This window comes from Oncorhynchus clarkii, chromosome 12 (assembly GCF_045791955.1).
Source record: "Oncorhynchus clarkii lewisi isolate Uvic-CL-2024 chromosome 12, UVic_Ocla_1.0, whole genome shotgun sequence".
In the NCBI taxonomy this organism is placed as follows: domain Eukaryota; kingdom Metazoa; phylum Chordata; class Actinopteri; order Salmoniformes; family Salmonidae; genus Oncorhynchus; species Oncorhynchus clarkii.
In genome coordinates, this window is record NC_092158.1 from 88,038,122 (window position 1) to 88,062,744 (window position 24,623).

A 24,623-nucleotide genomic window follows, 5' to 3' on the forward strand; every position below is an offset into this window, starting at 1 on the left:
AACATAACAGGACTGTAGAGGTTTAGGAGGGGTAACATACATGTACTATGATTATATTATACTGAAATAAAATATAAATGCAGCATCTAAAGTGTTGGTCCCATCTTTCATGCGCTGAAAAAAAGATCCCAGAAATGTTCCAGATGCACAAAAAGCTTATTTCTTTCAAACTGTGTGCACAAAACGGTTAACATCCCTGTTAATTAGCATGTTATCCTTTGATTACAGCCTCAAGTCTTCTTGGGTATGACACTACAAGTTTGGCACACCTATATTTGGGAGTTTCTCCCATTCTGCTCTGCAGATCCTCTCAAGCTCTGTCAGGTCTCTCCAGAGATGTTAGAACAGGTTCAAGCCCGGGCTCTGGCAGGGCCACTCAAGGACATTCAGAGACTTATCCCGAAGCCACTCCTGTGTTGTCTTGGCTGTGTGCTTAGGGTTGTTGTCCTGTTAGAAGGTGAACCTTTGCCCCAGTCTGAGGTCCTGAGCGCTCTGGAGAAGGGTTTCAATCAAGGATCTCTCTCTACTTTGCTCCGTTCATCTTTCCCTCAAACCTAAAGTGAGTGGATGTATGTTTTACAGCGTGACGTAAAATCACTACTTTACGTACCCAAGGGTATTGTGAAGCAGAATGACGCTCGTAGGTACCCCGTCTAACTGGGAGTGGGGACAGACAATTGTAAATGGTTTTAGACGGGCTTTACTTTAATCAAAGTGCAGTACAGATTCAAAGAATGCAGGCAATGCAAAAGCTAAACAAATTATGTTCTACTTCAGTCGTGCTTCTACAAAAACTACAGATATAACTGGGTGATCAATAAATACTGAGATTTATGTCAGTTGCTAGGTCTTAGCAGGTGAAGGATTCCTTGTCTAATGATTATGCCAGCTAGCTATGTCTCTATACAGAAGAATCGAGCTAACTTAAAAATAGCTTGCAAAACAACTTAGCGTAGCTTAGGTGCTTCTACACCTGCATTGCTTGCTGTTTGGGGTTTTAGGCTGGGTTTCTGTATAGCACTTTGAGGTATCAGCTGATGTAAGAAGGGCTTTATAAATACATTTGATTTGAGCGTAATCGATTTCTGTAAATAGCATCAGACTACAAAGTTAGAGTTGTAGAAAACTCTTAATAACAGTGATTTGGACAATAGCTTCTAAAAACATATTCCAAATAAGAAAATAGCTTGCTACCTAGCCAGAAAATAAAGACATTTTAATCTACCCGCCTTGACAGCTGGGTATTTATGTTGGATGTGCGCAATCAGGATGTGCGCAATCAGGACGTGCGCAAGCAGATTCCGCACGTCATGTTTCGTAACAGGTTGTACCAGGAAAGTCACTGCGGGCAAGTGAGCGGACACTTCCAAAACGCGGTCAAGCCTAAACATCGTTCAGCCATCCGTTCTTCAGTTTCCTCCTGAATTTCTGTGCGCGAATACACAACACTTTACGGTATTGCGTGTTTTCTGGTAGGGAAACTTATGTTATACTTGAATGATCGGAGAAAAGTTTTCTGAAGTTAGAGCACATTTTGTAATTTACTGTAAGGATATGTTCATAAAAGTTACAATAGTTTATCATGCAAAGATGATAGGGCGCAGACAGCGGTATTATCCAAAGATCTAGAATTCCAGAGTGATTGATTTCTTGAGGCCTGTAAATCGCGTCGGTCAGAGATGATCAATCCTTTTTCATTTTTTGATTGTCGTTCGTGATGTGACATGATGATGAAGCCTAACAGAGATTTGATGTAACAGAAACATTTTGAAAGCGTTAATTTAATAATATAAACCAGTGCCAGTACGGTGTATTAACTCCTAATGTTACAGTAAGATGTCGAGCCAACAATCAGGCCTGCGGCCAGATGGCTAAAATAACAAACACTAAATGATGATTACCTGATGATTATTCCCCAGTGACACGCTAATTGGGCCTAGTAAAAAGGTTTTGTTTGTCTATTCTGCAGTCTAACAAGAGTTTTCAAACCAGCATGGAAGTTATGTGTAACGACCTAGCGATAGCCTACCCATTACCAAGCCAAAATAAGAAAAAGTGCGAGTAATCTATTTTGTAATGACGTGTTATTCAGAAGTAAATGTTCACAGTAAATGTGTTGCATTGAGTTTGCTATACAGCCGCGAAATGATTTTAGATAGATGCGCTTGCTGAAAGAAAGAACTGATTTAGAAATTCGACATACTTCTTATTAATGTGCTTGCGGGAAATCTGACACCTATTTGTCATGTGCATGCTGAAAGCACATAAGTTATCAAAAGTTATCCAACTTTAGAATGTGCAGGTTCCTGTTTTGATACTATTCATACTTGTTGTACTGCAACCAATATTAGCTTAAAACCCAATGCATTTCAATGGTCATCGACTTTATAGATTCTAGATGGGTCATTCCACGAATAGAGTGCCTTTTGCTTTCCTTTGATATTTTACATAATAATTGTGCCCCAATATTGAATTTCAAAAACCTGTTACATTTATAAGTGCCCCTCTTAATAGAAACCACATGGAAAAATCTAATAAATGACTTTTATAATATGAATAAAGACTTTCTAAAATGCCCAAAATCTGCATTTGTACATGTCCCTTCTCATGTTTTTCTGAATTCTAGGAAGATTTTATGCCAACATTTTTAACAAGGGTCTAAATGGATTCAGAACATAATAAATTGGGTGTTATTTTCAGAGCTGACTGAGGCCATGTCAGCGGTGTGGATCAGCTCCTCGCTACTGAGGTCCAGGGCAACTCGCCTCAGACAGCTCAGTGTGTTCTCTAGAAGGGCTGTGTTACAACCTGTACAGGTGGTCTCCTCACTACAGAAGACATGGACACCTGGGAACCCAACCTTGTGCTGTAGGTAGGTCAGCTCTCTTCACATTGTCAGACATAAACAGACTAGCTGGATTATTTCTGTCATTTTGCAAGTTGTGTTTCCTTTCTAAAGCCCACCTCTGACCTTTGACATAGATTGTAGATTACATTTTGTCATTCAGACCTATAGAGCACACCACTAGTTGGGGTCAATCCCATTTCAATGTAGTCAATTACAGTTGCAGTGATCGTTATGATCCGTCAACTGTAGAGTATGGACCTGATGGCCTGTGTCTTGACTAGTATTCAGACTAGAGGTCGACCGATTCATCGGAATGGCTGATTAATTGGGGCCGATTTCAAGTTTTCATAACAATCGGAAATCGATATTTTTGGGTGCCGATTTGCTGATTTAAAAACAAATATATATATATTTTTATAATTTTATTTAACTAGGTAAGTCAGTTAAGAATACATTCTTATTTTCAATGACGGCCTAGGAACAGTGGGTTAACTGAACGACAGATTTGTACCTTGTCAGCCTGGGGAATCCCATCTTGCAACCTTACAGTTAACTAGTCCAACGCAATAACGACCTGCCTCTCTCGTTGCACTCCACAAGGAGACTGCCTGTTACGTGAATGCAGTAAACCAAGGTAAGTTGCTAGCTAGCATTACATTTCTTATAAAAAACAATCAATCATAATCACTAGTTAGCTACACATGGTTGATGATATTACTAGATATGATCTAGCGTGCCTTGAGTTGCATATAATCTGACTAAGCATACAAGTATCTAAGTATCTGACTGAGCGGTGGTAGGCAGAAGCAGGCATGTAAACATTCATTCAAACAGCACTTTCGTGCGTTTTACCGGCAGCTCTTCTTGCGCTGTATCACTTCAAGCCTATCAACTCCCGAGATGAGGCTCATGTAACCGAAGTGAAAATGGCTAGCTAGTTAGCGCACGCTAATAGCATTTCAAACATCACTCGCTCTGAGCCTTCTAGTAGTTGTTCCCCTTGCTCTGCATGGGTAACGCTGCTTTGATGGTGGCTGTTGTCGTCGTGTTCCTGGTTCGAGCCCAGGGAGGAGCGAGGAGCAATAGTGATTATGATTGGTTGATTGATTGTTTTTACAAGATAAGTTTAATGCTAGCTAGCAACTTACCTTGGCTTACTGCATTCGCGTAACAGGCAGTATCCTTGTGGAGTGCACAAGAACTAGTTAACTGTAAGGTTGCAAGATTGGATCCCCCGAGCTGACAAGGTGAAAATCTGTCGTTCTGCCCCTGAACGAGGCAGTTAACCCACAGTTCCTAGGCTTTCATTGAAAATAAGAATGTGTTCTTAACTGACTTGCCTAGTTAAATAAAGATTAAATAAAGGTGTAAAAAAAATAAATCAAAATCGGTGTCCAAAAATGTCTGATTGTTATGAACTTGAAATCGGCCATTCCGATTAATCGGTCGACCTCTAGTTCCAACCCATCTCTCTCTGTTCCAACCCATGTGTCTCTGTGTTCCAACCCATGTGTCTCTGTGTACCAACCCATGTGTCTCTGTGTACCAACCCATGTGTCTCTGTGTACCAACCCATGTGTCTCTGTTCCAACCCATCTCTCTGTGTACCAACCCATGTCTCCCTGTTCCAACCCATGTCTCTCTGTGTACCAACCCATGTCTCTCTGTTCCAACCCATGTCTCTCTGTTCCAACCCATGTCTCTCTGTTCCAACCCATGTCTCTGTGTACCAACCCATGTCACTCTGTACTAACCCATGTCTCTCTGTGTACCAACCCATCTCTCTCTGTATACCAACCCATGTCTCTCTGTATACCAACCCATGTTTCTCTGTGTACCAACCCATCTCTCTCTGTTCCAACCCATCTCTCTGTTCCAACCCATCTCTCTGTTTTTATTCCCTCTTTGTCTCTCTCTGTATCAGACTTTGGTCAACTACAGTCTACTGTAGTTTGCCTGGTACAATGGAACCAATTAAATAGTCCTCTATGTCCAAACTCCGTGTTATCAAGTGCCCCTAAAAACAGCTTCCAACTATTTCCCTCATGTATTTGACCTCTGTCTACTGTTCATGTCTGTCCCTCAACAGATCCCTCCATGTGGACAGTCCCCCCATGGTCCCAGGGCAGAGCTTCAGCTACGTCCATGGGGCCTCCTCAGTGTCCCTGCTGAGCCAGACGGTGGGTCAGAGTTTGCAGGCGGCAGCTGACCGCTGGCCCCACAGAGAGGCCCTGGTGTTCGTGCAGGATGGAGTCCGTAAGACCTTCTCCCAGTTTCAGCAGGACGTAGGTCTTCCATCCACCCTCTCTTCTAATCTATTTCATCATATCTAGAGATCATTGTTAGGCCGTTACCTTTGTACCCACTCAAAGCACATTCAGCAGGACTATCTGTCAGTGCATCTGATTGGTGGTTTACCAAATAGTAACATAACTATTATCTGTCAGTGCATCTGATTGGTGGTTTACCAATAGTAACATAACCATTATGTGTCAGTGTATTGTTGGGAAACAATTGATTACCACTAGTTAAACATCTAAGCAGACAGACAGTAACATGGAGGAAATAGGGAAAATCTGTCCCTGAGGCCTGCTAACTAGGACATCCATGGTGTAACACCGTGAGGTCTGCTAACTAGGACATCCATGGTGTAACACCCTGAGGCCTGCTAACTAGGACATCCATGGTGTAACACCCTGAGGCCTGCTAACTAGGACATCCATGGTGAAACAACAGAGACATATAAACAGCTTCCTGGGTCATGGTCTCCCTCCTCCCCAGGTTGACCAGGCCGCTGCAGGTCTCCTGGCCCTGGGTCTGAAGAGAGGGGACAGACTAGGAGTCTGGGGGCCCAACACATACCACTGGATCCTGTTTCAGTTCGCCACAGCCAAGGCTGGCATCATACTGGTGAAGATGAGCTATTATATTAGATTCTAAAATGAACATGTATTATCTGTTAGGATCTATTGGTCCTAATATTAAAGTATTGTTCTAATCTCTACAGGTGTCGATAAACCCAGCCTATCAGCTGAAGGAGCTGGAGTTCACCCTGGGGAAGGTTTGTTCTTATCCAGAACCGCGTTGTTTTACACTTCCTGGATTGACTGAATGAATAGCTGAACTGATCCTGACCCTGGTGCTGTCTGTGTCCTTCCCAGTTTAAGACCCAGAGGTTCTGTTCTCTCTGTCTCTGTAGGTGCAGTGTAATGCTGTGGTGTGTCCCACCCAGTTTAAGACCCAGAGGTTCTGTTCTCTCTGTCTCTGTAGGTGCAGTGTAAAGCTGTGGTGTGTCCCACCCAGTTTATGACCCAGAGGTTCTGTTCTCTCTGTCTCTGTAGGTGCAGTGTAAAGCTGTGGTGTGTCCCACCCAGTTTATGACCCAGAGGTTCTGTTCTCTCTGTCTCTGTAGGTGCAGTGTAAAGCTGTGGTGTGTCCCACCCAGTTTAAGACCCAGAGGTTCTGTTCTCTCTGTCTCTGTAGGTGCAGTGTAATGCTGTGGTGTGTCCCAACCAGTTTAAGACCCAGAGGTTCTGTGACACGCTGAGACAGATCTGCCCAGAGATGGACACAGCAGAGTCAGGGGTCTTCAGGAGCTCCAGGTATGTTAATATTGTATTACTGCATCATGGCTGAGTTAACAGACATATTGTACTACTGCATCATGGCTGAGTTAACAGACAGGTATGTTAATATTGTATTACTGCATCATGACTGAGTTAACAGACAGGTATGTTAATATTGTATTACTGCATCATGACTGAGTCAACAGACATATTGTATTACTGCATCATGACTGAGTTAACAGACATATTGTATTACTGCATCATGACTGAGTCAACAGACATATTGTACTACTGCATCATGACTGAGTCAACAGACATATTGTACTACTGCATCATGGCTGAGTTAACAGACAGGTATGTTAATATTGTACTACTGCATCATGACTGAGTCAACAGACATATTGTATTACTGCATCATGGCTGAGTCAACAGACAGGTATGTTAATATTGTACTACTGCATCATGACTGAGTTAACAGACATATTGTATTACTGCATCATGACTGAGTCAACAGACATATTGTACTACTGCATCATGACTGAGTTAACAGACATATTGTACTACTGCATCATGACTGAGTTAACAGACAGGTATGTTAATATTGTATTACTGCATCATGACTGAGTCAACAGACAGGTATGTTAATATTGTACTACTGCATCATGACTGAGTCAACAGACAGGTATGTTAATATTGTACTACTGCATCATGACTGAGTCAACAGACAGGTATGTTAATATTGTATTACTGCATCATGGCTGAGTCAACAGACATATTGTATTACTGCATCATGACTGAGTCAACAGACATATTGTATTACTGCATCATGACTGAGTTAACAGACAGGTATGTTAATATTGTATTACTGCATCATGACTGAGTCAACAGACAGGTATGTTAATATTGTATTACTGCATCATGACTGAGTCAACAGACAGGTATGTTAATATTGTATTACTGCATCATGACTGAGTTAACAGACAGGTATGTTAATATTGTACTACTGCATCATGACTGAGTTAACAGACATATTGTATTACTGCATCATGACTGAGTCAACAGACATATTGTATTACTGCATCATGACTGAGTTAACAGACATATTGTATTACTGCATCATGGCTGAGTCAACAGACAGGTATGTTAATATTGTATTACTGCATCATGACTGAGTCAACAGACATATTGTACTACTGCATCATGACTGAGTCAACAGACATATTGTACTACTGCATCATGACTGAGTCAACAGACATATTGTATTACTGCATCATGACTGAGTCAACAGACATATTGTATTACTGCATCATGACTGAGTTAACAGACATATTGTATTACTGCATCATGACTGAGTCAACAGACATATTGTATTACTGCATCATGACTGAGTTAACAGACATATTGTATTGCTGCATCATGACTGAGTCAACAGACAGGTGTGTTAATATTGTATTACTGCACCATGAAGTAAACAAGTACCTAGCAGGATAGCTAACATCATAGATATAGAACCCTGAACAGGTTGGCTAACATATTTATAGCCATAGTAGAGATCCCATTAAATTACTAGAAGGGCTATGTCATAAACCCTCAAAGTTCCTGAATGGTATGATAATGGCAGCCATTTTGGCCAGGGACAAATCCAAACCAGCCTAATTGAAAGGAAAGGAAGTAGAGACATAGGTGATGCACTTCCTGCTTACTGATGCAGGAGCATAAAAGTAAGGCATGTGATACTGTATATCAGAAATTGTGTATTATAATTATTGGCTAATGTGAAACACAGTAGAAGGGAACACAGGAACTCTGCTGGATCGACTCTGAATAAGAAATATTACCACCAGTGGATGTCTATTTACCTGTAAATGGAACCTCAGTGTCTGTGTATGGTGATGGTGACAGACAGGGACAGTAGAGGACCTAATGAAGGCTGTTACTGTAATGTTACTATCATTGTGTTGCTGTAATGTAATGGTCATTGTGTTACTGTAACGTTACTGACAGTGTTACTGTAATGTTACTGTAATGTAATGGTCATTGTGTTACTGTAATGTAATGGTCATTGTGTTACTGTAATGTTACTGTAATGTAAAGGTCATTGTGTTACTGTAATGTTAACCTACTGTGTTCCTCCTGGCAGACTACCAGACCTGCGTATGGTGATTGTGACAGACAGCAGACAGACAGGGACTGTACATGTAGAGGATGTGATGCAGGCTGGAAGCAGACAGCACCACCAGGAGCTGCAGGACCTGCAGACCAAACTGTCCTTCGACGACCCCATCAACATACAGTTCACATCCGTAGGTCTCCTGTTGAAAGAAGAATACTTTACGGCTGATTTCCTGGACACAGATTAAACCAAGTCTTGGACAAAGCACTTTCCATAGTGATCTCCATTGGACTAGGCTTAATCTGTGTCTGGGAAATCAGCCCACAACCCCATACACACACACACACACAAACACACACACAAACACACACACAAACACACACACACACACACGAGGTAATGGAAGAACAGGATCAGCTGCAGTGCAGCGCCCCCTGGAGCAGTAATACTGTACTGCACAGCTCACACATATCAATACATTATTAACACAGTATGTCATTACCCTCACCGACACACAAAACACACCAACAGGTATTCATTGTTTATGTCTGAGTATTAGTCTGTCTACTGGTCTGTAGAGAACAACAGTATTAGTCTGTCTGATGTCTACTGGTCTGTAGGGAACAACAGTATTAGTCTGTCTGATGTCTACTGGTCTGTAGAGAACAACAGTATTAGTCTGTCTGATGTCTACTGGTCTGTAGGGAACAACAGTATTAGTCTGTCTGATGTCTACTGGTCTGTAGAGAACAACAGTATTAGTCTGTCTGATGTCTACTGGTCTGTAGAGAACAACAGTATTAGTCTGTCTGATGTCTACTGGTCTGTAGGGAACAACAGTATTAGTCTGTCTACTGGTCTGTAGGGAACAACAGTATTAGTCTGTCTACTGGTCTGTAGAGAACAACAGTATTAGTCTGTCTACTGGTCTGTAGGGAACAACAGTATTAGTCTGTCTGATGTCTACTGGTCTGTAGAGAACAACAGTATTAGTCTGTCTGATGTCTGTAGGGAACAACAGTATTAGTCTGTCTGATGTCTACTGGTCTGTAGGGAACAACAGTAATAGTCTGTCTGATGTCTACTGGTCTGTAGAGAACAACAGTATTAGTCTGTCTACTGGTCTGTAGGGAACAACAGTATTAGTCTGTCTGATGTCTACTGGTCTGTAGGGAACAACAGTATTAGTCTGTCTACTGGTCTGTAGAGAACAACAGTATTAGTCTGTCTGATGTCTACTGGTCTGTAGAGAACAACAGTATCAGTCTGTCTACTGGTCTGTAGAGAACAACAGTATCAGTCTGTCTGATGTCTACTGGTCTGTAGGGAACAACAGTATCAGTCTGTCTGATGTCTACTGGTCTGTAGGGAACAACAGTATTAGTCTGTCTGATGTCTACTGGTCTGTAGGGAACAACAGTATTAGTCTGTCTGATGTCTACTGGTCTGTAGAGAACAACAGTATCAGTCTGTCTACTGGTCTGTAGAGAACAACAGTATTAGTCTGTCTGATGTCTACTGGTCTGTAGAGAACAACAGTATTAGTATGTCTACTGGTCTGTAGGGAACAACAGTATTAGTCTGTCTACTGGTCTGTAGGGAACAACAGTATTAGTCTGTCTACTGGTCTGTAGAGAACAACAGTATTAGTCTGTCTACTGGTCTGTAGGGAACAACAGTATTATTCTGTCTGATGTCTACTGGTCTGTAGGGAACAACAGTATTAGTCTGTCTACTGGTCTGTAGGGAACAACAGTATTAGTCTGTCTACTGGTCTGTAGAGAACAACAGTATCAGTCTGTCTGATGTCTACTGGTCTGTAGGGAACAACAGTATTAGTCTGTCTACTGGTCTGTAGGGAACAACAGTATCAGTCTATCAGATGTCTGTAGAGAACAACAGTATTAGTCTGTCTGATGTCTACTGATCTGTAGGGAACAACAGTATTAGTCTGTCTGATGTCTACTGATCTGTAGGGAACAACAGTATTAGTCTGTCTGATGTCTACTGGTCTGTAGAGAACAACAGTATTAGTCTGTCTGATGTCTACTGGTCTGTAGGGAACAACAGTATTAGTCTGTCTGATGTCTACTGGTCTGTAGAGAACAACAGTATTAGTCTGTCTGATGTCTACTGGTCTGTAGGGAACAACAGTATTAGTCTGATGTCTACTGGTCTGTAGAGAACAACAGTATTAGTCTGTCTGATGTCTACTGGTCTGTAGGGAACAACAGTATCAGTCTGTCTGATGTCTACTGGTCTGTAGGGAACAACAGTATTAGTCTGTCTGATGTCTACTGGTCTGTAGAGAACAACAGTATTAGTCTGTCTGATGTCTACTGGTCTGTAGGGAACAACAGTATTAGTCTGTCTGATGTCTACTGGTCTGTAGGGAACAACAGTATTAGTCTGATGTCTACTGGTCTGTAGAGAACAACAGTATCAGTCTGTCTGATGTCTACTGGTCTGTAGAGAACAACAGTATCAGTCTGTCTGATGTCTACTGGTCTGTAGAGAACAACAGTATTAGTCTGTCTGATGTCTACTGGTCTGTAGGGAACAACAGTATTAGTCTGATGTCTACTGGTCTGTAGGGAACAACAATATTAGTCTGTCTACTGGTCTGTAGAGAACAACAGTATTAGTCTGTCTACTGGTCTGTAGAGAACAACAGTATTAGTCTGTCTGATGTCTACTGGTCTGTAGAGAACAACAGTATCAGTCTGTCTGATGTCTACTGATCTGTAGGGAACAACAGTATTAGTCTGTCTGATGTCTACTGGTCTGTAGAGAACAACAGTATTAGTCTGTCTGATGTCTACTGGTCTGTAGAGAACAACAGTATCAGTCTGTCTGATGTCTACTGGTCTGTAGAGAACAACAGTATTAGTCTGTCTGATGTCTACTGGTCTGTAGGGAACAACAGTATTAGTCTGTCTGATGTCTACTGGTCTGTAGAGAACAACAGTATTAGTCTGTCTGATGTCTGTAGGGAACAACAGTATCAGTCTGTCTACTGGTCTGTAGGGAACAACAGTATTAGTCTGTCTGATGTCTACTGGTCTGTAGAGAACAACAGTATTAGTCTGTCTGATGTCTACTGGTCTGTAGGGAACAACAGTATTAGTCTGTCTGATGTCTACTGGTCTGTAGGGAACAACAGTATTAGTCTGATGTCTACTGGTCTGTAGAGAACAACAGTATCAGTCTGTCTGATGTCTACTGGTCTGTAGAGAACAACAGTATCAGTCTGTCTGATGTCTACTGGTCTGTAGAGAACAACAGTATTAGTCTGTCTGATGTCTACTGGTCTGTAGGGAACAACAGTATTAGTCTGATGTCTACTGGTCTGTAGGGAACAACAATATTAGTCTGTCTACTGGTCTGTAGAGAACAACAGTATTAGTCTGTCTACTGGTCTGTAGAGAACAACAGTATTAGTCTGTCTGATGTCTACTGGTCTGTAGAGAACAACAGTATTAGTCTGTCTACTGGTCTGTAGGGAACAACAGTATTAGTCTGTCTGATGTCTACTGGTCTGTAGGGAACAACAGTATTAGTCTGTCTACTGGTCTGTAGAGAACAACAGTATTAGTCTGTCTGATGTCTACTGGTCTGTAGAGAACAACAGTATCAGTCTGTCTACTGGTCTGTAGAGAACAACAGTATCAGTCTGTCTGATGTCTACTGGTCTGTAGGGAACAACAGTATTAGTCTGTCTGATGTCTACTGGTCTGTAGGGAACAACAGTATTAGTCTGTCTGATGTCTACTGGTCTGTAGAGAACAACAGTATCAGTCTGTCTACTGGTCTGTAGAGAACAACAGTATTAGTCTGTCTGATGTCTACTGGTCTGTAGAGAACAACAGTATTAGTATGTCTACTGGTCTGTAGGGAACAACAGTATTAGTCTGTCTACTGGTCTGTAGGGAACAACAGTATTAGTCTGTCTACTGGTCTGTAGAGAACAACAGTATTAGTCTGTCTACTGGTCTGTAGGGAACAACAGTATTATTCTGTCTGATGTCTACTGGTCTGTAGGGAACAACAGTATTAGTCTGTCTACTGGTCTGTAGGGAACAACAGTATTAGTCTGTCTACTGGTCTGTAGAGAACAACAGTATCAGTCTGTCTGATGTCTACTGGTCTGTAGGGAACAACAGTATTAGTCTGTCTACTGGTCTGTAGGGAACAACAGTATCAGTCTATCAGATGTCTGTAGAGAACAACAGTATTAGTCTGTCTGATGTCTACTGATCTGTAGGGAACAACAGTATTAGTCTGTCTGATGTCTACTGATCTGTAGGGAACAACAGTATTAGTCTGTCTGATGTCTACTGGTCTGTAGAGAACAACAGTATTAGTCTGTCTGATGTCTACTGGTCTGTAGGGAACAACAGTATTAGTCTGTCTGATGTCTACTGGTCTGTAGAGAACAACAGTATTAGTCTGTCTGATGTCTACTGGTCTGTAGGGAACAACAGTATTAGTCTGATGTCTACTGGTCTGTAGAGAACAACAGTATTAGTCTGTCTGATGTCTACTGGTCTGTAGGGAACAACAGTATCAGTCTGTCTGATGTCTACTGGTCTGTAGGGAACAACAGTATTAGTCTGTCTGATGTCTACTGGTCTGTAGAGAACAACAGTATTAGTCTGTCTGATGTCTACTGGTCTGTAGGGAACAACAGTATTAGTCTGTCTGATGTCTACTGGTCTGTAGGGAACAACAGTATTAGTCTGATGTCTACTGGTCTGTAGAGAACAACAGTATCAGTCTGTCTGATGTCTACTGGTCTGTAGAGAACAACAGTATCAGTCTGTCTGATGTCTACTGGTCTGTAGAGAACAACAGTATTAGTCTGTCTGATGTCTACTGGTCTGTAGGGAACAACAGTATTAGTCTGATGTCTACTGGTCTGTAGGGAACAACAATATTAGTCTGTCTACTGGTCTGTAGAGAACAACAGTATTAGTCTGTCTACTGGTCTGTAGAGAACAACAGTATTAGTCTGTCTGATGTCTACTGGTCTGTAGAGAACAACAGTATCAGTCTGTCTGATGTCTACTGATCTGTAGGGAACAACAGTATTAGTCTGTCTGATGTCTACTGGTCTGTAGAGAACAACAGTATTAGTCTGTCTGATGTCTACTGGTCTGTAGAGAACAACAGTATCAGTCTGTCTGATGTCTACTGGTCTGTAGAGAACAACAGTATTAGTCTGTCTGATGTCTACTGGTCTGTAGGGAACAACAGTATTAGTCTGTCTGATGTCTACTGGTCTGTAGAGAACAACAGTATTAGTCTGTCTGATGTCTGTAGGGAACAACAGTATCAGTCTGTCTACTGGTCTGTAGGGAACAACAGTATTAGTCTGTCTGATGTCTACTGGTCTGTAGGGAACAACAGTATCAGTCTGTCTGATGTCTACTGGTCTGGAGGGAACAACAGTATCAGTCTGTCTGATGTCTACTGATCTGTAGAGAACAACAGTATTAGTCTGTCTGATGTCTACTGGTCTGTAGGGAACAACAGTATCAGTCTGTCTGATGTCTACTGGTCTGTAGAGAACAACAGTATCAGTCTGTCTGATGTCTACTGGTCTGTAGAGAACAACAGTATTAGTCTGTCTGATGTCTGTAGGGAACAACAGTATCAGTCTGTCTACTGGTCTGTAGGGAACAACAGTATTAGTCTGTCTGATGTCTACTGGTCTGTAGGGAACAACAGTATCAGTCTGTCTGATGTCTACTGGTCTGGAGGGAACAACAGTATCAGTCTGTCTGATGTCTACTGATCTGTAGAGAACAACAGTATTAGTCTGTCTGATGTCTACTGGTCTGTAGGGAACAACAGTATCAGTCTGTCTGATGTCTACTGGTCTGTAGAGAACAACAGTATCAGTCTGTCTGATGTCTACTGGTCTGTAGGGAACAACAGTATTAGTCTGTCTGATGTCTACTGGTCTGTAGGGAACAACAGTATCAGTCTGTCTGATGTCTACTGGTCTGGAGGGAACAACAGTATTAGTCTGTCTACTGGTCTGTAGAGAACAACAGTATTAGTCTGTCTACTGGTCTGTAGAGAACAACAGTATCAGTCTGTCTACTGGTCTGTAGGGAACAAAAGTATCAGTCTGTCTGATGTCTACTGGTCTGTAGAGAACAACAGTATCAGTCTGTCTGATGTCTACTGATCTGTAGGGAACAACAGTATTAGTCTGTCTGATGTCTACTGGTCTGTAGAGAACAACAGTATTAGTCTGTCTGATGTCTACTGGTCTGTAGAGAACAACAGTATCAGTCTGTCTGATGTCTACTGGTCTGTAGAGAACAACAGTATTAGTCTGTCTGATGTCTACTGGTCTGTAGGGAACAACAGTATTAGTCTGTCTGATGTCTACTGGTCTGTAGAGAACAACAGTATTAGTCTGTCTGATGTCTGTAGGGAACAACAGTATCAGTCTGTCTACTGGTCTGTAGGGAACAACAGTATTAGTCTGTCTGATGTCTACTGGTCTGTAGGGAACAACAGTATCAGTCTGTCTGATGTCTACTGGTCTGGAGGGAACAACAGTATCAGTCTGTCTGATGTCTACTGATCTGTAGAGAACAACAGTATTAGTCTGTCTGATGTCTACTGGTCTGTAGGGAACAACAGTATCAGTCTGTCTGATGTCTACTGGTCTGTAGAGAACAACAGTATCAGTCTGTCTGATGTCTACTGGTCTGTAGGGAACAACAGTATTAGTCTGTCTGATGTCTACTGGTCTGTAGGGAACAACAGTATCAGTCTGTCTGATGTCTACTGGTCTGGAGGGAACAACAGTATTAGTCTGTCTACTGGTCTGTAGAGAACAACAGTATTAGTCTGTCTACTGGTCTGTAGAGAACAACAGTATCAGTCTGTCTACTGGTCTGTAGGGAACAAAAGTATCAGTCTGTCTGATGTCTACTGGTCTGTAGAGAACAACAGTATTAGTCTGTCTGATGTCTACTGGTCTGTAGAGAACAACAGTATCAGTCTGTCTGATGCCTACTGGTCTGTAGAGAACAACAGTATTAGTCTGTCTGATGTCTACTGGTCTGTAGGGAACAACAGTATTAGTCTGTCTACTGGTCTGTAGAGAACAACAGTATTAGTCTGTCTACTGGTCTGTAGAGAACAACAGTATCAGTCTGTCTGATGTCTACTGGTCTGTAGGGAACAACAGTATTAGTCTGTCTGATGTCTACTGGTCTGTAGAGAACAACAGTATCAGTCTGTCCGATGTCTACTGGTCTGTAGAGAACAACAGTATTAGTCTGTCTGATGTCTACTGGTCTGTAGAGAACAACAGTATTAGTCTGTGATGTCTACTGGTCTGTAGAGAACAACAGTATTAGTCTGTCTGATGTCTACTGGTCTGTAGAGAACAACAGTATTAGTCTGTCTGATGTCTACTGGTCTGTAGAGAACAACAGTATTAGTCTGTCTGATGTCTACTGGTCTGTAGAGAACAACAGTATTAGTCTGTCTACTGGTCTGTAGAGAACAACAGTATTAGTCTGTCTGATGTCTACTGGTCTGTAGGGAACAACAGTATCAGTCTGTCTACTGGTCTGTAGGGAACAACAGTATCAGTCTGTCTGATGTCTACTGGTCTGTAGAGAACAATAGTATTAGTCTGTCTACTGGTCTGTAGAGAACAACAGTATTAGTCTGTCTGATGTCTACTGGTCTGTAGAGAACAACAGTATTAGTCTGTCTGATGTCTACTGGTCTGTAGGGAACAACAGTATTAGTCTGTCTACTGGTCTGTAGAGAACAACAGTATTAGTCTGTCTGATGTCTACTGGTCTGTAGAGAACAACAGTATTAGTCTGTCTGATGTCTACTGGTCTGTAGAGAACAACAGTATTAGTCTGTCTGATGTCTACTGTTCTCTAGGGAACAACAGGAAATCCTAAAGGTGCCACCCTCTCCCACCACAACATCGTCAACAACGCCTATTTTGTGGGTCTTCGTCTGGGATTCAACTGGAAGGTCAGTGGAGACATGAGACTATTATCATCTCTCTCTCGCTGTGGCTCTCTCTCTACTTTTCTCATGTAACCTCTACTCTTGTTGCTTCCCCCTCAGCCTATAAGAGCGTGTGTTCCTGTTCCTCTGTACCACTGCATAGGCTCAGTGATCGGAGGGATGTGCATGGCACTGCATGGCATCACCCTGGTCTTCCCCTCTGCTGGGTATGACAGCCGTGCCAACCTGGAGGCCATTCAGAATGAAAGGTAGTAAAGTTTAGGAACCTCTTCCTTAAGTGACTTACACATCCTGGAGACTTACAATAGAGATATTTCATGTCAGTGTGTTGTAATAAGAATAATATAAATAGCTGCCACTGAGCACATTGAGAATGAACCTCTATATTACACTAAATACCTCTCTATATGTTCTCTGTTTCAGGTGTAATTTCCTCTACGGAACTCCTACCATGTACATTGACATGCTTGGACAGCCTGACCTACACAACTATGACCTGTCATCAGTTGAATCTGGTGAGAGATTTGAGGTTTGTTTGTGTAGACTGTTGTTGGATGGCTGGAAATACATTAAAATAAACTGGATTACTGTGGTAAAGTTTAAGCTGAAAGGGGTCATTTGCAGTTGCTACATCCATTTTTTGGACGTATTAAATATTATATTAAATTCATGTACCCATTGATTCTTGAAGATTATAACATACAAATACCTCTTGAGCTTCACTTTAGCTGTCACACCAAAATATGAGCCTGTTTTACTCCAATGTTTGTAAACGGTGTAAATGTTAGTCTGGAGCCCTGTTTTAACCCTGTTTGAACCTGTTTTACTCCTGTTTTAACCCTGTTTTACTCCTGTTTTAACCCTGCTTTAACCCTGTTTTAACCCTGCTTTAACCCTGCTTTAACCCTGCTTTAACCCTGCTTTAACCCTGCTTTAACCTGCTTTAACCCTGCTTTAACCCTGCTTTAACCCTGCTTTACCCTGTTTTACCCTGTTTTACCCTGTTTTAACCCTGTTTTAACCCTGTTTTAACCCTGTTTTACCCTGTTTTAACCCTGTTTTAACCATGTTTGAGGCTCTTTTTGTAAATATTTGAGTAAATATTTTCATGTGATAACACTGAAGAAATGACACTTTGCTACAATGTAAAGCATTGAGTGTACAACAGTGTACATTTGCTGTCCCCTCAAAATAACTCAACACACAGCCATTAATGTCTAAACCGCTGGCAACAAAAGTGAGTACACCCCTAAGTGAAAATGTTTTGAGGCTCTTGACTAACATTTTCGGTTGGTGTCGCTGGCTCCGCTATGGTTTTCAGTCGGGGTCTCTGGCTCCGCTATGGTTTTCAGTCAGGGTCTCTGGCTCCGCTATGGTTTTCAGTCAGGGTCTCTGGCTCCGCTATGGTTTTCAGTCGGGGTCTCTGGCTCCGCTATGGTTTTCAGTCGGGGTCTCTGGCTCCGCTATGGTTTTCAGTCGGGGTCTCTGGTGCCGCTATGGTTTTCAGTCAGGGTCTCTGGCTCCGCTATGGTTTTCAGTCGGGGTCTCTGGCTCCGCTATGGTTTTCAGTCGGGGTCTCTGGCGCCGCTATGGTTTTCAGTCGGGGTCTCTGGTGCCGCTATGGTTTTCAGTCGGGGTCTCTGGTGCCGCTATGGTTTTCAGTCAGGGTCTCTGGTGCCGCTATGGTTTTCAGTCAGGGTCTCTGGTGCTGCTATGGTTTTCAGTCAGGGTCTCTGGTGCCGCTATGGTTTTCAGTCAGGGTCTCTGGTGCTGCTATGGTTTTCAGTCAGGGTCTCTGGTGCTGCTATGGTTTTCAGTCAGGGTCTCTGGTGCCGCTATGGTTTTCAGTCAGGGTCTCTGGTGCCGCTATGGTTTTCAGTCAGGGTCTCTGGTGCCGCTATGGTTTTCAGTCAGGGTCTCTGGTGCCGCTATGGTTTTCAGTCAGGGTCTCTGGTGCCGCTATGGTTTTCAGTCAGGGTCTCTGGTGCCGCTATGGTTTTCAGTCAGGGTCTCTGGTGCCGCTATGGTTTTCAGTCAGGGTCTCTGGCGCTGCTATGGTTTTCAGTCAGGGTCTCTGGCGCTGCTATGGTTTTCAGTCAGGGTCTCTGGCGCTGCTATGGTTTTCAGCTGGTGGCACCAGTTCATGATTTGGTTGCACCAATATTTTGTTACTCAATAGAAACACTTTATAATCATCTTATAAAGTAATTCACTGTGGATTAAAAAGGTGGTATGATTAAATAAATACATTTTTCAATCAAACATGTCCAAGCAGTAATGCATGATTCAGGTCATTTTGATCTGCAACCTAAACCATTCGCTAAGCCCCCCCCCCCAAACCGCTGACATAAATTAAACACAGATGACCCTTACTAATTAGGAAGCTCTCTGATATGTTGTGATGGACTGTCATTATAAATGCTTCACGGGGAACCTGGTCAAATTAGGTTTGTAGTGTGGCTAGCCACTGAATGGCTCTGAATTCACTGTCAGTAGGCAGTCAAAGCTACCAACCACTTTTGGACATAACTAGTGTTCTCAAATCGTATCCTGATGTCGACAACAGATATGAGTTGAATTCATAATATGGCAAACTTTGCTGGCTTACATACATTTAGAGAAAACAAGTTATATAAAGTAGCTAGCTAGCATTAGCAATGTTTGGTGGTCAATGAGACAGAGCTAGCTAACCAGCTGAGTTAGCAAACAATGTAAGAAAATAATCACTTAGAAAGATCCTCCAAAAGGCTCCGCATTTCAGGAATCACAGTAGCAAGCATTGGAACGCTGCGATTGGTTGCCCAACATTCTGGGGCGAGGCTTAGCGAAGCGTCAATTAGCTGATTGTTGCTATATTTTTATTTTATTGTCAAACTAGGGCTCTGGAAATGTCAGATTGGTTTTTGCTCAATAGAGATCCATTGGCCTACATGTTTGTGTGCACTAGCTAATAGGCTAATTCATTTGGGAGTTTCACCACTAACTCAAAACACATTAGCTAGATCGCTAACTGTGAATATTGCTGATGGTTAGCTGTGTAATTGATTAATTGCAGTAAATTGAATGCCCTAAAAACAATCCATCTACTAGGACTCGGCGCCAACGTGTATCTCACGCTCTCTGCTTCTCAAAGACAGAACAGAAATGTCGTTTTTTAAAACAGTGCCTGTCGCTCTATGTTGAGAGTTGAGAAATAGTGATCATACCCATAGAAAGCTGAGACCCTTCCCCTCTTCAACTAACATGTTTTCAAAACTTGTGTTTTTCCCACAACTGCATTTTGAAAGAAATCATTTTTCTCTTCCACTAAATAGATATTTGGAAGGAGAGGGCGTGGCTGGCTCATCACAGCAGCTGGCCCTGGTGAAATGGACACTTTCATGGCAGGACTCAATTCACTTTAGGCGTACTGCTTGACCAAATCAGGATTTTATCCAAAACAATAAGAAGTTGTGAGTGAGGTGACCAGCAGTTTTTCTCCATCCACAGCCAAGTCAAAGGGTCACAAACTGCAACTAAATGGTCTCTGTCTGGTGCCCTCCTAAAACAATCATTTGTATATTATGGATTGCTCCTAAAACAATCATTTGTATATTATGGATTGCTCCTAAAACAATCATTTGTATATTATGGATCGCTCCTAAAACAATCATTTGTATATTATGGATTGTCGGTCCTTTCATCCATAGCTCTTTCTATGAATGTGAGAGTGGTTACATGTCTCCGCCCCCATCCCTCAGATTTTTACCAAAACAGTGGCGGGGTGTCAATTTGTTTTATTTTTCAACTGCAGATTGCAATAGTATAATGTATTAGTAATACAGTAATAGTATTTGTGCCCAGGAAGGGTGGTTGTGATTTATGTTGTTGTGTTCCAGGGTTTACGGGTGGGTCTCTTTGTCCTCCTGAAGTCATGAGGAAACTCAGAACTGATATGAATGTCAAGGATATGATAGTAAGTCCTTCCCATCTTTTTCTCTGTCTGTGTGTGTGTATAATATACTTTATAATCTGTATGGGGTAACACAACGCTCCCTTGGTAACATCAGATAGGCTATGGGACCACAGAGAACAGCCCTGCGGCATTTGTTGGTTACCCACGAGACAACGAGGAACTGAAGACCGAGACAGTGGGATGTATCCTGAACCACGCTGAGGTATCAAACCTTAACTGACACCAGACGTGTGTGTGTGTGTGAGCGAGCAAGTGAGAGGAGAGAGAGTCATGTGTCTAATGTCAGGGTCCTAATTCATCTACATGCAGTATGTGTAATGTTTATATTCCTCCTTCTTTAAAACACACATGAAACCCTACCTGTGTTCTCCTGGCCAGGCGAAGGTGGTGGATGTGTCCTCTGGAGAGGTGGTTCCTCTGGGGGATCCAGGAGAGCTGCTGATCAGAGCTTACTCTGTTATGCTGGAGTACTGGGACGACCCAGACAAGACCAGTGAGGCTATCGCCAAAGACCGCTGGTACAGAACCGGGTAAGAAATGAGATGGAGAGAGAGAAAGAGATGGAGGGAGCGAGCGAGAGATAAAGACACACAGAGAAACAAACAGAGACCCAGACAGCAACAGATGAAAAGTGAGCGCGAGCATCAACTGTGAATGTCTCCACAGTGACATAGCCAGTCTGGACAGGTTTGGGTACTGCCGTATAGTGGGACGTATAAAGGACATGATTATACGTGGAGGAGAGAACATCTACCCTGCTGAGATAGAGAAGTTCCTTCACACCCATCCCAACGTACAGGAGGCCCAGGTGAGAACCATCCCAACGTACAGGAGGCCCAGGTGAGAACCATCCCAACGTACAGGAGGCCCAGGTGTTTATATTCTCTCCCTGTCCTGTCCACCTCTCTTTCTCCCCAGGTGATTGGCGTGAGAGATGAGAGGTTGGGGGAACAGGTGTGTGCCTGTATCAGACTGAAGGAGGGACTGGACTGTAGCAGAGAGGAGATCAGAAACTTCTGCAAGGGACAGGTGAGACAGAAAGGAACAAGTCACCTGGGGATTGAACACAAGATAGTTATCCCACTGGGTGGAAGTCGTTTTAACCAGATGGTTATCCCACTGGGTGGAAGTCGTTTTAACCAGATGGTTATCCCACTGGGTGGAAGTCGTTTTAACCAGATGGTTATCCCACTGGGTTGAAGTCGTTTTAACCAGATGGTTATCCCACTGGGTTGAAGTCGTTTTAACCAGATGGTTATCCCACTGGGTTGAAGTCGTTTTAACCAGATGGTTATCCCACTGGGTTGAAGTCGTTTTAACCAGATGGTTATCCCACTGGGTTGAAGTCGTTTTAACCAGATGGTTATCCCACTGGGTTGAAGTCGTTTTAACCAGATGGTTATCCCACTGGGTTGAAGTCGTTTTAACCAGATGGTTATCCCACTGGGTTGAAGTCGTTTTAACCAGATGGTTATCCCACTGGGTTGAAGTCGTTTTAACCAGATGGTTATCCCACTGGGTTGAAGTCGTTTTAACCAGATGGTTATCCCACTGGGTTGAAGTCGTTTTAACCAGATGGTTATCCCACTGGGTTGAAGTCGTTTTAACCAGATGGTTATCCCACTGGGTTGAAGTCGTTTTAACCAGATGGTTATCCCACTGGGTTGAAGTCGTTTTAACCAGATGGTTATCCCACTGGGTTGAAGTCGTTTTAACCAGATGGTTATCCCACTGGGTTGAAGTCGTTTTAACCAGATGGTTATCCCACTGGGTTGAAGTCGTTTTAACCAGATGGTTATCCCACTGGGTTGAAGTCGTTTTAACCAGATGGTTATCCCACTGGGTTGAAGTCGTTTTAACCAGATGGTTATCCCACTGGGTTGAAGTCGTTTTAACCAGATGGTTATCCCACTGGGTTGAAGTCGTTTTAACCAGATGGTTATCCCACTGGGTTGAAGTCGTTTTAACCAGATGGTTATCCCACTGGGTTGAAGTCGTTTTAACCAGATGGTTATCCCACTGGGTTGAAGTCGTTTTAACCAGATGGTTATCCCACTGGGTTGAAGTCGTTTTAACCAGATGGTTATCCCACTGGGTTGAAGTCGTTTTAACCAGATGGTTATCCCACTGGGTTGAAGTCGTGTTAACCAGATGGTTATCCCACTGGGTTGAAGTCGTGTTAACCAGATGTTTATCCCACTGAGTTGAAGTCGTGTTATCCCACTGGGTTGAAGTTGTTTTAACCAGATGGTTATCCCAGATGGTTATCCCACTGGGTTGAAGTCGTTTTAACCAGATGTTTATCCCACTGAGTTGAAGTCGTGTTAACCAGATGTTTATCCCGCTGGGTTGAAGTCGTGTTAACCAGATGGTTATCCCACTGGGTTGAAGTCGTTTTAACCAGATGGTTATCCCACTGGGTTGAAGTCGTTTTAACCAGATGGTTATCCCACTGGGTTGAAGTCATTTTAACCAGATGGTTATCCCACTGGGTTGAAGTCGTTTTAACCAGATGGTTATCCCACTGGGTTGAAGTCGTTTTAACCAGATGGTTATCCCACTGGGTTGAAGTCGTGTTAACCAGATGGTTATCCCACTGGGTTGAAGTCGTTTTAACTAGTCTTTCGGTCAGTCCATCATTACCAAGCATCGGCAACATGTCTTATGTGAATGAGAAGATTAACTATTTATACTTGCTCCAGATTTCTCACTTCAAGATCCCCCACTATGTGGTGTTTGTGGACAGCTATCCACTGACTGCCTCTGGAAAGGTAGGATGGCTTCATGACAACACTAAACAAATCAGGTTATCCAGGTTAATGATATTAATACCAGCACAGACGACTGTGTTGATCACTTCTGTTTGTCCTTTCCTAGGTCCAAAAGATCAAACTGAGGGAGGAGATGGAGAAGAAGCTGGGTCTGTGATGGACAGAGGGACCTAGACAGACTATTGGTTCCAGTTGGAGAGAGATTGGTTACAAAGGCTCTGTGTCTGTTACAGCAATATATTGCTATATTTCAATAAAACCAAGAGCAAAAATAAAGTCTAAGCTCAATGTTACGGTTCACGAGTGATGTGCAACAACTCTTTCAGCACTTATTTTTCATCGAACAGACTGGACAACTAATTGTACATCCTGATATGTGATCTTGGACTGATGTACAATAGTAAAACTCAGGTTCTTCATTTTAAACATGCCATATAGACATCTGAAATAAATAGAACTGTAATAATGACAAACGTTGGTATGTACAAATGTGTTGTTAGGCAGAGTTACAATGCTTAGTTCCAAACCTGTATATATGGGGACAGAGCAACAGGCTGACATAGAGCAATGCTTAGTTCCAAACCTGTATATATGGGGACATAGAGCAATGCTTAGTTCCAGACCTGTATATATGGGGACAGAGCAACAGGCTGACAGAGCAATGCTTAGTTCCAGACCTGTATATATGGGGACAGAGCAACAGGCTGACATAGAGCAATGCTTAGTTCCAAACCTGTATATATGGGGACATAGAGCAATGCTTAGTTCCAGACCTGTATATATGGGGACAGAGCAACAGGCTGACATAGAGCAATGCTTAGTTCCAGACCTGTATATATGGGGACAGAGCAACAGGCTGACATAGAGCAATGCTTAGTTCCAAACCTGTATATATGGGGACAGAGCAACAGGCTGACATAGAGCAATGCTTAGTTCCAGACCTGTATATATGGGGACAGAGCAACAGGCTGACATGGAACTCAGAGTGACATGGTAGAGGTGGGTGACATCATAGACCATGGGAGTAAGCAAGCACTCCAAATGATAGTTCTAGAATAGGTGGAATAGTTGGGAACAGGTGGGTGACATGTGACGACCCCTCCCACTCTTGTTTGCCGTATTCTCTCTCTGCTCTCGTTTTCCTTATTAGGATGCCGGTGGGCGGAGCCAGGAGAGTCGTCAGCGACGTGGGGCCCGGGTGTGTCCCAGGATCATGTTAAAGGAATTAAATTCCTATACGTTTATTTAACCAATTCAATTAAACACTCTGCCCATTCCTAAGATACTTATTTACATAAAATGGACACAGGCCAGTCTCAAAATCAATCATATAGCGTTTATTCTCGAG

At 42.6% G+C, this 24,623-nt stretch overlaps 1 protein-coding gene across 3 annotated transcripts; it reads left to right on the top strand.

Annotated features, from left to right (window-relative positions):
- The first annotated feature begins 1,362 nt into the window (after positions 1-1,362).
- On the top strand, positions 1,363-23,551 carry LOC139421590 (medium-chain acyl-CoA ligase ACSF2, mitochondrial-like). 3 transcript variants are annotated; one of them, XM_071172636.1, is made up of 17 exons: positions 1,363-1,472; positions 2,701-2,872; positions 4,938-5,133; positions 5,630-5,758; positions 5,856-5,909; positions 6,332-6,450; positions 8,555-8,717; positions 16,457-16,552; positions 16,649-16,797; positions 16,973-17,064; positions 20,428-20,504; positions 20,599-20,706; positions 20,883-21,034; positions 21,171-21,312; positions 21,423-21,533; positions 23,207-23,275; positions 23,382-23,551. In XM_071172636.1, the coding sequence occupies exons 2-17, from the start codon at positions 2,715-2,717 to the stop codon at positions 23,430-23,432; spliced, it is 1,866 nt and encodes a 621-aa protein (XP_071028737.1). In that variant the 5' UTR covers positions 1,363-1,472; positions 2,701-2,714; the 3' UTR covers positions 23,433-23,551. The 3 variants fall into 3 exon arrangements, with proteins under 3 accessions (XP_071028737.1, XP_071028738.1, XP_071028741.1); XM_071172637.1 differs by having other exon boundaries at positions 1,453-1,546; XM_071172640.1 differs by having other exon boundaries at positions 1,471-2,055.
- The last annotated feature ends 1,072 nt before the right edge of the window (positions 23,552-24,623 follow it).

Coding starts and splice junctions, on each gene's coding strand:
- LOC139421590 (XM_071172636.1), top strand. CDS start 2,715: ATGTCAGCGGTGTGGATCAGCTCCTCGCTACTGAGGTCCAGGGCAACT. Junction 5,759..5,855: donor CCAAGGCTGGCATCATACTG/GTGAAGATGAGC, acceptor TAATCTCTACAG/GTGTCGATAAACCCAGCCTA. Junction 21,035..21,170: donor GACCGCTGGTACAGAACCGG/GTAAGAAATGAG, acceptor ATGTCTCCACAG/TGACATAGCCAGTCTGGACA.